Consider the following 12,934-nt stretch of genomic DNA (forward strand, 5'->3'; position numbering starts at 1 on the left):
TAGAGTTAAGACACCCAATATCCTGTTGTACTTCCACATGGATACATGAATACACACACACACACTTGCACACTCAAGTGTATATGAGGTTATAAAGGCAACCAATAAAATTCAAATATAGTTTCATTCCTAGGTTAAGAACACTTACTCTAATTAAACTAATATTGAATTCTAGTTAAAAGATACAATTTTATGGTTATCTGTAAGCAATTTGTTGTTAATTGACTTACTTTAGCAACTAGAATCAAAACAGACAAACAAAACAAGACACACTGAAGAATGCTTCTAAGATGATGAGGAAATCAGATGACATGTCTGTAGACAATAACCTCTAAAGTGCTATGGGTTTTAGACCTCACAGGAGGGCCAAGGAGTAGTTGAAAGAAACACAAAGAAGTCTTCTAGTAAAAAAAAAAAAAAAGAAAAGAAAAAAGAAAAAGAAACGCTTGGGTGATGGCTCAGTGGTAAAGAGCACTGGCTGCTCTTCAGGACCTGGGTTCAATTCCCAGGTTCCACATGGTAGGTTACAGGCATCTGTAACTACAGTCCCAGGAGATCCAACATACCCAACATACATATAAACATATAATTATGTGTGTGTGTGTGTATTACACATATATTGTACATGCATGCATCTTTTAATTTAAAAAAGCAGGAAAGCTAGGGAATATACTAGGAGACATAACTTTATATTCATATTTATATTTGCCAGATTGGCAAAAATTACAGAGGTTTGCTCTGCCAGGTACTGGCAAGGAAACAAATTCATGAAAACTTCTGGACAAATTTTTGTATAAATTGGTACAAAGACATTAAAAATAGTTTATATTTCCTTGCATTTAATACTTCCTAGTTACTTATATATCTAGAGAAACATGTCCATGGGGCACCACAGACATTAGAGAAGATATGCACAGAGTTCAGTTATGAAAACTGGAAAGGCCTAGGGAAGACAGATTGTACACTATGGCATGTTCATGTAGCAGACTAACCATTGTTATTCCCAACAAGGAGAGGTCTGGGGAACCATGCGAAATAAAGGAACCAATATTTTCAGCAGATTATTTTTATGAAACAACACAAAACATCACATTTCTTAAAGATACACACGCAAAGACTGTTTATAAAGGAAATGAGATTACTCAGGGAGCAAGTGCCTGTGAGGGATGAAGCCGTGCCTATGACAACCAGGAAGGCAGAGCTGATGCAACCAATGGTGCTCATGGTAGTACCCAATGGTAGTAGGCCCAGGGCTCTCTTTTACTAGAGTGACAATATAGTATCTAATAAAAACGGGCCAGATTCAAGGAATAAAAGTTATAGAAAGTATAGAAAAAAAGCCAGGTACAGTGGCAAATGCCCGTGATTCCTGTACTTGGGAGACTGAGGCAGACAGTCTGGCTTTGTGTCAGGGGCGGTGGTGCACACTTGTAATTCCAGTGCTAAAGAGGCTCAGGTGAACATATCATAAGTTTGAGACCAGCATGGGCTAAACAGGGAGATCCTGTCTCCAACACCAACCAACCTCAAATCTCTCTGTTCTGAGGGTGCATATACATAGTTTTTGCTTCTTTGAAAAAGGGTCTCAACTAAGTACACCAGGCTGTTTTTTCTCCAACTCCTAATCCTCCTGCTTCTGCCTCTGTAGGGCTGGGTTTACAGATGAAGGCCACCTTGTCTGGTCCAAGAACTGAAAAGCTGTAAACTGATAATTACTCTTCATTTGAGGCAATCCACTAAACTAGCTCCAGTCATGTACTTTTAAGAGGGATAGGGTAAAACTCAGATACGATGCACATCTTAAACCTTGCACACTTACACACTCAAGTACCAACTTTCTGGAAGAATATTGGGAGGCCTAGGCTGGTGTACCTAGTTAAGACTACAAAGGCAGGGGGGCCAGAGAGATGGCTCAGATGTTAAAAGCACCGGCTGCTTTTCCAAGGGATCTAGGTTCAATTCCTAGCACCCGAACGGCAGGTTACAGTCATCTGATACATACTCTGGTTCCAAGTGGTTTTGGCACCCTCTTCTGCCTCTCTGGTCACTAGGCATGCACACGGTGCACAGGGTAAACACGCAGGCAAAATATTCATACACATAAAATAAAATAAGAAAAGACTGACAAGGGAATGTAGACTTGCTATAGCTTGATAAATAGGAGAGGTTACTAGAAAAGAAACAAAAAGAAACGTAGAAATAGTCTTGATGCAAGCCTTGGTACGAGCAGTCAGGACACCCGAGGAGGGCGTAGGCAGTGCTCCTGGGACTCACCTGTGTGGTGACTTTGTAGGCTACGTAGGCATTCATGCCATCCCCTGTGGGAGAATGAGAAACAAGAGGGCATTGTTCTTCCAACGACAGAGAGGGAAGCTAACCCACTAACATTGCCTCGAGACCTACGACAGAAGCTTCATTAGAGGCTGCTGCGTCCCGGCTCTACATGTAATCCTAAGACCCACTTTTTCCTGGGCCTCGGGGTAGTGTGGCACACATGCCCCTACGGATGCTGGCTGGGCCCCAGTTTGAGTTAGACAAGAGAGTCAGTCCCCTGTTCCAAAGCCAGGCTCCATTTATTCCCTCACAGAGCAGCACTGGATACTGACAATTCATCACTTGTTACCACGCCAATATTTGGGCTGGTTACACACATCTGTCCAAAACTAAACAATTCTCTTGCTGTGTAAAGCAGGAGAAGGAAGCGACTGATGTAAAAGGAAACAAGTCGTTCTCCCCGAGGCTAGCTCCAGCTTGGTCTGCTCTTTCAGAGGCCCCAGCACTGGTGCTGCAGACACTGACCTCTCTGATCCCGCATGCTCACACAGAGCAGAGTGCCTGCAGGAAGACACTTGCGCTGCCTGATGTCACAAAATCGCCCTTTCCTGGAGGAATAATTTTTATGAAAAAGCCATTGACTGTTAAATAATCTGGGATTCAAGCAACTGTTTTTCTCTGGGGTAGTGTCCTGACCTAGACCACTTAGGGAGATAAAGGACCTATTGACTCCCTGAGCCTTGAAAAGACATATACTGGAACCCAGACAAAGCCCTAGTGCTGGACCATGGGGTTTAGTGTTGGTTCCCCCACCCGTTTCCCTGATTCCTCCTCTCATGAAACAGGAAAGCTCAGGTCAACAATTCTCAATTGTCTTTGCTTCTGATCTGATTCTGGGATGAGGGACCAGGGAGAAGGGCAGAAGTGGATCAGCAGGTCATACTTTGCAATATCACTTCACTGTGATGGGTGGAAATGCTTGCTTTTATTGGTAAGTGCAAACACACAAAAAGGCTAGAAATTATACAGAAATAGGAGGTATACCCATCTCACCAACACCTACCAAAAAGTGTGTTGCAAAACAGGAACTACAAGCTAGTCTAAAAAATTACCTTTTATTGACTACCACCTTTATAATACTCTCAAACATTTACTAAGAATACTCACCAATACTAAGAATTTGTTTACCATGCATTAAAATCATGCATTAAAACCAATTTTTTTTTAATATGATGGAAATTTCTCCCACCATAGAATAGTCATGGTTGGTTACATAATTTAGTAGCCACAGGAAGACAAACCTAAGTGTCCAAATCCACTGAGCACAAGAGCCAAGCAGGGCCTTCGATACTCTGCAGCATCTCCAGACACTGTTCCAGCTAAGGCAGTGTGTGCAAAGAGAGGTACAGAAGCCCTGAAAGCTGCCTAGCCACAAAACAATCTGAAAATGCACAGATTTCCTAAATAACTTCCAAGTTGGCGATGGCATATGCAAATTGCCAAGATTCTAAAAAGAATACCCTGGTAAATGTGCAGTTCTAATTTATTTAGATGTATGCTGGAATGAGACACGAATGTTGACTAAACAGCCCACACAAACAGAACATGCTGTTATAAAGATCGGGTCCTGATTAGAAAAAATGTTTTAATTAGCTGGCTTCTTGGTATCAACGTGACTAAGAATATAGAACAAGGGGACGGAAGCTTAGCATTTAGAGTAATTTCTGTTCAAATCTGATTTGTGAGCTGTTTAAATTACTCTGTAAGTAGGGTCAGTTATGCCCCTCTAGATAACATGGCTTTACTTAAAAACATTGTCTTCACAGATAAAATAAAGATATTAGGGTGTGTACTAGCTGGTTTTGTGTGTCAACTTGACACAAGCTGGAGTTATCTCAGAGAAAGGAGCCTCCCTTGAGGAAATGCCTCCATGAGATCCAGCTGTAAGGCATTTTCTCAATTAGTGATCAAGGATGGGAGGGCCCAGCCCATTGTGGGTGGTGCCATCCCTGGGCTGTTAGTCTTGGGTTCTATAAGAAAGCAAGATGAGCATGCCAGGGGAGGCAAGCCAGTAAGTAACATCTGTCCATGGCCTCTGCATCAGCTCCTGCTTCCTGACCTGCTTGAGTTTCAGTCCTGACTTCCTTGGTGATGAACAGCAGTATGGAAGTGTAAGCTGAATGAACCCTTTCCTCCCCAACTTGCTTCTTGGTCATGATGTTTGTGCAGGAATAGAAACCCTGACTAAGACAGGGTGGATCAAGTACAACATGACTGTGTTCTCAAAATAAAAATAATAATAATAAAAATAGGGCAACTCAGACAGGATGGGATGATGATGTGGAGACTTAGAACAACATGGGACAGTGGTGACAAAGTACTGATTCGTCTTCAGGCCATGGCACACCTGACACAACTAGAAGGCAGAAGACAGGCAAGGGCCTTCCCAATTTCAAAGGAACATGGCCATGCCCACACCATGATTTCAGGCTTTCTGATTCAGAACTGTGAGAAAATCTCTGATTTTTGTTTTTGAGATAGGTTTTCATTCTGTAGCCAGGTAAGCCTCAAACTCATGGCACTCCTCCTGCCTCAGCATTCAAGAACAGGAAGGACAGGTATAACCTGCCATCCCTGGCTTACTTCTATTGTCTTAAGTCTTTTAGTTTGTGGTTCTTTGCTACAGCAGCTCTAGGTAGCTAACAGCTTTAAAGAACTCCCTCTCCTGATTCAAAAATCACAACAGTAAATACTCAAGCAATCAGTAGCATTTGTAATTTGTATTATTCTACTAGGGATGTAGGCAGCTAAGCTTAAAATGAAGGTGTTAAGGAATAGTCACAGGCAAGAGACGCCTAGATATGTCACCCAAGACCCTGGTCCTACTTTTACAATGGACCACAGGCTGCCTTAACAAGATGCTACTCTTCTTGGTCCTCACTTTGCTCTTCTGCTAGGTAAAGGAACTGAATAAGATGCCCATAAACACCCTGCCAGAGCAGCTGGAACTTATGAGCCATCCACTGTAGGCACTGGGTCCTCTGCAAGAGCAGTGGGTGCTCTTAACTGCTGAGTCATCTCCCCTGCTCCTGCTTATGGCTTTTTTTTATATTATTAATTTTGCATTTCTATGTAAGTGGGCACGACCATGTCATGATACACATGTGGTGGTCAGAAAACAACTTTCAGAGTGGGTTCTATCCTTCAACATGTGAGCTCTGGGGATTGAATCAGGTTGTGAAGCTTGGCTTCAGGTGCCCTCAGAAATCTTCCAAACCCCATTTGAGTTTCTAAAGATTATAGTTATATTTCACGTTTCTGGTCTTTCTTCCTAAAGATTAAAAAAAAAGAAATCTAAGTAAAGTGCTTGAGAGCTCCCTCTGACCTCAGAAGCATAGTTCCAGGAAAGACACTGATGAAGCACTTCACATTTGCTGATTCAGCTTTGTTGAGAGCCACTCCCAAACTAGCTGGTCAGGGTTCATGGTAACATCACAAGAATCCAAAGATACTTACCGATCTTCTCAGGATCGGTGATACCAACTGTCAAATCAAACTGATCCTCCTGTTCTTCTTCCTCCAGCTTTAAAAAGAAAAACCCAGGAGAGATGCTATAAAGAAGGCTAGACACAAGCTAGGCAGTGGTGGTGCACGCCTTTAATCCCAGCACTTGGGAGGCAGAGGCAGGCGGATTTCTGAGTTCAAGGCCAGCCTGGGCGACAGAGTGAGTTCCAGGATAGCCAGGGATACACAGAGAAACCCTGTCTTGAAAAATCAAACAAAACAAAACAAAACAAGGCTAGACATCACAAATTCAATACTTGTTAGTATAATAAAGTCAAGATGTTCTTCTCAGAGCTCACTTCTCTTACACCAGTGAGCCAATGCCTACAGTGTAAGTCGTGAACCCGTTCACAGTCATGTCATGTTCATTTCGTGACACTCGTATTTTCACAATAACAAGTAATTACAGAATTTTAGTTGACGTGGCCCCCTTTGGACTAAACAGGGACTAGGGAGAGGCTGCATTCCTGCACATGGGAGCTCCAGACAGTAAATAGCTTCAGTGACCAATGAAGGCCTTTATGCTGTCCTCGGAACAGACACTGTCTAACAAGGAGTTCTCATTAGGATTCTGGTTGGGCATTAACCATATGTGTCCTTCAGTAGCTGTAACTGTTTTTTCAAGGTTCTAACCTAATAGAACTGCAGACTGGCAGCACATAGTCCCAAAGATGCAAAAGCAAGAAGACCAACAGCATCTACTCTCACCTCCTCATAGCTTGGCTGTGGCTTCGGAGAATTTGTGGCTTCTTGTGGAGGATGAGAAGTAAGGGCTTTGCCTGGCATTGTCTTCTGGTTATTCTGTGTGCTGTCCAGGGATAGTTCCACTGTGGCATCTAAAACAGTTGATAGTTTAGAACTCTTGTTTTTACATGAGTCAAAGGAGAAGGCGCTGAAGGGAGGGCTGCTCCAGCCCAGGTTTGCTAGATCAAGCTCTCCCTTTCATTTCAGACACAACTGTTTGGTTACTCTAGGCCAGAGAACCAGGAATCTAGCAAAAATAAACATATCAAATTATTTTACTCTTGAGAGTTGTCTTACTTAGGGCTTTACTGCTGTGAACAGACACCATGACCAAGGCCACTCTTATAAGGACAACATTTAATTGGGGCTGGCTTACAGGTTCAGAGTTTCAGTCCATTATCATCCAGGTGGGAACATGGTCGCGTCCAGGCAGGCATGGTGCAGGAGGAGCTCAGAGTTCTACACCCTCATCTGAAGGCTGCTAGTAGAAGACTGGCTTCCAGGCAGCTAGGGTGAGGGTCTTAAAGCCCAAGCCCACAGTGACACACCTACTCCAAAAAGGCCACACCTCCAAATAGTGCCACTCCCTGAACCAAGCATATGCAAACCATCACAGGAGTGGTCACTCAAAACTTTACACGAAGCTCATTTATTCTTGTTTGTACAAGAGAGCTCCTCTGGTTGTCTGCTTTATACACGGCAAGACAGATCAGGCAAGTATGCATCAGAGGAAGCCTCAGGAAAGATATCAACCAGAAAACGCACAGCAAAACTTGGGAAAGTGGGGTTTGGTACACTTGATCACAGCACAACTATGTTGACAGTTTAGGAACTAGACACAGTGATAGTTTAGCTCTATCCTGACAGAGTAAGATCTCACTTGTAAATGCCGCCAGAATGGGGAGAGGGAGCAGCAGACCCGGAAACACTTCTGATTTTGAAGAGAATACTGGGTCTGAATTTTAAGGAGAAGACACAGGTGAGCAGAACAACTCATTCTCTATGTGTCCAGAGAAATGACTTCTAAAATAGCATTTTGTACCATTTTTAGATATTAAAATTTCTTATGCAAATGTACTTTGAATGTGGAGCAGTAAATCTAGAAGGTCTAACCATAACCAGTTCACTGTTTTTTCTTTTTAGTAAAGAAAAATATAAATACTCACTAATGGGTTCTGGTCTGACTGTTCTGTATTCAGTTTAGTCTTGGGGATCACAGAGAAAGCTGCTTCCTGTTCTTCCTAGATTTTCCCTGGGGCCCAAGCAGAACCCAGAGACAGTTTTACATTACTGTGCTGACCACTGAGTGTGAATCATTCCTGCAAGACACTGCTGTGGGGGCATAAAACCAGAAGGAACACACAGAATGGACATGTTATGTTGTGAGGTCTCTGAAACAAGGAGCCAGCTCCAGTTTGTATAGGAGATTCACTTTATGCAGGTCCAACATAACAGATCAAGCTAGTAAAGAAACATGCACTATTCATTAAAACTGTTCTTTGGGTGACACTGGGTGTAAGGGGATGAACTTGCAATCCTGGCAGCATTTCTGCCAGGCCCAGAGCACAGACCTAAAGTTACTTAGCAAGAGATTGATAATTCAAGGTCTACCTGAGCAATTTAGTAAAACATTGTATAATAATAATAATAATAATATAATGCTAGTGTCCTGGCTACTTTTTATGTTGACCTGACACAAGTGCAGACATCTAATAGGAGGGAGCCTGATTGAAAAATGCCTCCATAAGATTGAGGTGAAGGCAGGCCTGTAGGGTATTTCCTTAATTAGTGATTGATGTGAGCCAAATCCACTGTAGATAGGGATATCCTGGGCTCTATAAGAAAAGTGGGATGAGCAAGCCATAAGAAGCAAGCCAGAAAGCAACACCATTTTATGTCCTCTTCATCAGTTCCTGCATCCAGTTCCTGGATGATGATGGACTGTGGTACCAAAGTGTAATCAAAATAAATCCTTTCCTCATAACAATAGAGTGTTTCATCATGGCGCTAGAATTCCTAAGTGAGACAGCTGGGGATTTGGGGGGGTGCGGTTTAAGGCATTTATTGTAGAAAGGCAGAGAGGAGGAGAAAAGTAGAGCAAAGGAAACTTGCCTAATGTATGTGAGGACCTCAGATCAATCCCCTGTACCATGAAAAAAACATTCCTAAGAAGTTAAAAGTTGGATAAAGGAATGATAGAGAGTTTGAGACCATCCTGGGCTACATAAATGGACCCTGTCTCATCTGAGCATAGTGTAATCCATACTTCATACTTATAACCTCAGACTTGGGAAACTGAGGCAGAAGAACTGCCATGATTATGAAGCTATCCTGGGCCACAGAGTAATGAAGGCAAAGGTGGGGGGGGGAGAGAGAGAGAGAGAGAGAGAGAGAGAGAGAGAGAGAGAGAGAGAGAGAGAGAGAGAGAGAGAAGAAGAAGAAGAAGAAGGAGGAGGAGGAGGAGGAGGAGGAGGAGGAGGAGGAGGAGAAGGAGAAGAAGAAGAAGAAAAAGAAGAAGAAAGGAAGAGAGAGAGAAATCTCAAGAGAGCCAAAGGCACCATCTCAACAAACAAACAAACAAACAAGCCCACCAAAACCAAAACAAATAAGCAGAAAAACCAAAAACAACAACCACAACAAAACCAAAACTACAGTGAGGCCAGCCTGTGCTATATACAGTAGAATCTTGTCTCAAACCAAAGGGAGAATATGCAGGTGCTTACTCAGGCATGCCCAAGGGTTCTAGACTCAATCTTCAGAATGAAAAATAGAACTAAAATACCTATGGTTTGCTAGAGGATTAGTAAAAGCCTTTGAAAAGCTGAGCATTTCCTATAGAAATTGCTATGAGATGTCAAATCTTTAAGTGTGCCTAAGGATGAAAATATGGGCTTCTTGTCTTTGTGATCCTAACAAGAATATGTTTGAAAGCTTTTGAGATCTAGAGACCAATCAGCTACAGTAACCGTGTAGAAAATAAATCTAAGCTTTAACTGTCCACTCAATATTAGTTGACTGGAAACACCAAGAACACACTCAAGTTTCACAGTAGACACTCCTTTCCACTGGCATCCTCTGTTCCTTTCTTAGTAGTGAGGCAGCAAGTGTCTACCTGTGGCACTGGCAGCAGATGACATAAACCACAATGGCTGTGCTGAGAAAATCTGTAAGATCTATGCATTCATAGAGAAAGCCAATCACAGGGGTTACTGTGGCAATAAGATTTCACGCCGTGTAAGGAAAGATCACATAAATCTCAAAGGCGCAAACACAGAAAGTGTACCTTCTTCTCAATGTGCTCAGTAAAGACAATTCATTATTTGTATTTTATCATTTTCCTTTAATCCATTCCTCTCCCTCTAAAAACCATTAACTACCGGAATGCATAGTGTGCTTGATAAGGTTTCAGAGACCAAATGAAGTAGAAAATCTTTTAAATCTTTATATTCTTCAAGCCTCTTTTTTTGTTCCTTTCATGTTCATACCACCTGGACATTTTTTCTTTATATTCAAATTTAAAATATCAAGATCTAAATAAACTTTCAATTTTTCTAAGCTCAGATTCATGTAAGATTCATATATATGAACCTCCTCTAGTCTCTCTGTGGTTCTAACCTCTCTCATGGTTCTAAGGATTGGGCCTGAGGGCCCATGTCTAAATTCTAGCACTTGGGAGGCAGAGACACCGTCACAGGTCTGTGACCAGCCTAGTTCACACAGCAAATTCCAGGTTGGCGAAGTATATATAATAAAATAATATCTCAGATTAATTAAATAAGACCCAAAGTGATAGGATGTACCTGCAATCCCAACTATTTGAGAAGCTGATGCAGGAGGATTGTGAGCTCTAGGCCAAGTTATACAGAAAAACTACACATTTCAAATAAAAGCCTAGAGCTACTGCAATGGCCATTAACCTTATACTTTTGTGAGTTCCTGTGATACAGTATTTTTGTAATTCCCCTGACCACAATTCTAATACTTAGTACTTTAACTCATATTATAAAATTTAGATTTTTGTCTGTTTGCTTAGGGGGTTTTGTTGTAGGTTTTTGGTGGTTTTTTGAGACAAGGTCTCACTCATTTAGCCTGTGCTAGCCTTGAACTTGCTAGGTAGCCAAGGGTGATGACCTTAGACTCCTGATCTTCCTGTCTTTACCTCTCAAATGCTGGTATTACAGACAGACTCTATTGTGCCAGGCTTAGACTTTCTAACTTATGCATATGTACGGTGGTTTTTAATTTAATAACTCATAACTTAATAAAGATGAATAGAAGGTGTCTAAATTCTGAGTCTCTACTTGCCTGCAAAGAGATCCTGTGGCTCTTGGTCTTGGTCCTCATGGATCCCATTCTCTTTGGAACCATTTTTGATAGGAAAAAGGGATGTGGTTTTCTTTGGAGACTGGGGCTTAGTCTGAAAACAAAAAGATACTTTGAACAAAATGGAAATGGTAAAAACAAGCTCAACCTACTTAGAAAGGGACCATGGCGTCCCTTTGCTCCCACAGGTGTTTAGAAGACAGGTCCCTAGTTAGCTGGCTCAGCAAGCGGCAAATCATTGCTAGAATGAGGAATGCTGCTGCTGCTCTGGTGACCACAGGGCTAAGTTCACATGTCGCAGGTCAATTTGTATAACCAACATCTTGCTGGAATATGAAATCCTAAACCAACATAGGTACAGATACACACAGATAATTTCTTTTCTTTACTTTTTTTTTTGTTTTGTTTTTGGTTTTTGGTTTTTTTGGGTTTTTTTTTTGAGACAGGGTTTCTCTGTATAGCCCTGGCTGTCCTGGAACTCACTTTGTATACAGACCAGGCTGGCCTCGAACTCAGAAATCCGCCTGCCTCTGCCTCCCAAGTGCTGGGATTAAAGGGGTGCACCACCATGCCCAGCAGATAATTTCTAAAAAAAAATTCTGCCCCAATGCCTTTCTGTTCTGATGACCGTTCTTTCTTTCCTTTTTTTTTTTTTTTAAGGGTGGAGTAGGTGTTTCAAGACAGGTTTGTGTGTGTGTGTGTGTCCAGATCAGGCTGGCCTTGAACTCAGGGATTCATCTACCTGCCTCTGCCTTTCAAGTGCTGGGATTCAAGGTGTGTGCCACATGTCCAGCCTGATGCCTTTTTACTTCAAGTGCTGACAGGGCATGTTCTAGTGACATCATATTGGAGTTCAGAAGTCAAGCTCTAATCTCAGGCTTCCTTTGCCGTGTTGGCTAAACTATTAACTGAAACTTAGATATCCTAACTCATCTGATAGACACAGGGAGACGTAACACTTTCTGTCTAATGCTGCATATAAGTACGGTTGTTTTTCATCTGCAACTTACATGGACAAAAATTTTAACCACCCTCCACGGTAGGCTGGAGAATAAGTCCAGTCACGCTTGGTCTAATAGGCACATAGTGAAAAAGCAGTCAGCCCTCGGCCTTTATTAAAAGCTCAGCTTAGAGTCACAAACAAGAGTAGGGCAGCTCCCCAGGCCGGTACCAGAGTGAACAAAGCAGGATTGTGCCGCATGCATCTACAGAAAGCCAGTTTATGCTGCTGCAGGGCTTTGAAGTCAGACCCCAAGGCGAGGGCAGTTAAAAGACCTGATGTAAGGAACTTTTCCTAAAACATTCCCTCAACAAATCTGAGGGTGTTTGTTCCTTGAACAGGCCTTTTAGGACCCAGAACAAAGTGAAATGACAGATCTTTTGGGATCTCTCTGAGTTTCTCATGCACACAGCTTCCTCACTATATTGGGCCTCCCTTTTCAAGGAAAGAAAATTTCAGCTGCATTTGGTTTGTATTAGCAAATCATGCCTTTCCTGGGCTGTTCTGTGCTAATGAAGTTCAGTGGTAGATGTCAGGCATTATACTAATCTGTCAGATACCAAGGCCCCTCCTGTAGCTGCTCCCAATTGTAAAGAACAATTATCAAAAGACAAAGAAACAGAACGAAAACAAAACTAGCACTTCCTGCCTCCAACCGCTGGCCTCCTTCCTACACAACCAAACAACAGACTTACAGACCTACCGACCTGTGGACCTACTGACCAACGGACTGCTTCCTTCCCTCACTGGAGGCGAGCTCAGAAGCCACCTACGCTCTTTTAACTTCTTTCCCACTGGCAGCAGCCCTCTTCAGAGGGAAAACTCGGGGAGCTTAAACTCAGTAGGCACCAGAACCAGGGGACTACAGGGAAAACAAAGCAATATGAAAGGCCCTGTTACAATTTCCTTTTTAAAAATCCAAAAGAATCTATTCCTAGCCGGGTGGCGGCGCACGCCTTTAATCCCAGCACTTGGGAGGCAGAGGCAGGCGGATTTCTGAGTTCGAGGCCAGCCTGGTCTACAAAGTGA

General features: G+C 42.5%; 1 protein-coding gene across 1 annotated transcript in view; it reads right to left on the reverse strand.

Annotated features, from left to right (window-relative positions):
* The window catches only part of Snx1 (sorting nexin 1), a 37,079-nt gene that overhangs the window by 11,310 nt on the left and 12,835 nt on the right, over positions 1-12,934 (reverse strand). The window contains exons 2-5 of the mRNA XM_021171418.2: positions 10,888-10,999; positions 6,547-6,674; positions 5,791-5,857; positions 2,275-2,318 (exon numbers count right to left, since the gene is read on the reverse strand). Of these exons, the coding sequence (XP_021027077.1) occupies positions 2,275-2,318; positions 5,791-5,857; positions 6,547-6,674; positions 10,888-10,999 (351 nt within the window). The remainder of the gene's footprint in view (positions 1-2,274; positions 2,319-5,790; positions 5,858-6,546; positions 6,675-10,887; positions 11,000-12,934) is intronic.

Source organism: Mus caroli, unplaced genomic scaffold (assembly GCF_978045245.1).
Source record: "Mus caroli unplaced genomic scaffold, Mus_caroli_1 scaffold_11, whole genome shotgun sequence".
In the NCBI taxonomy this organism is placed as follows: domain Eukaryota; kingdom Metazoa; phylum Chordata; class Mammalia; order Rodentia; family Muridae; genus Mus; species Mus caroli.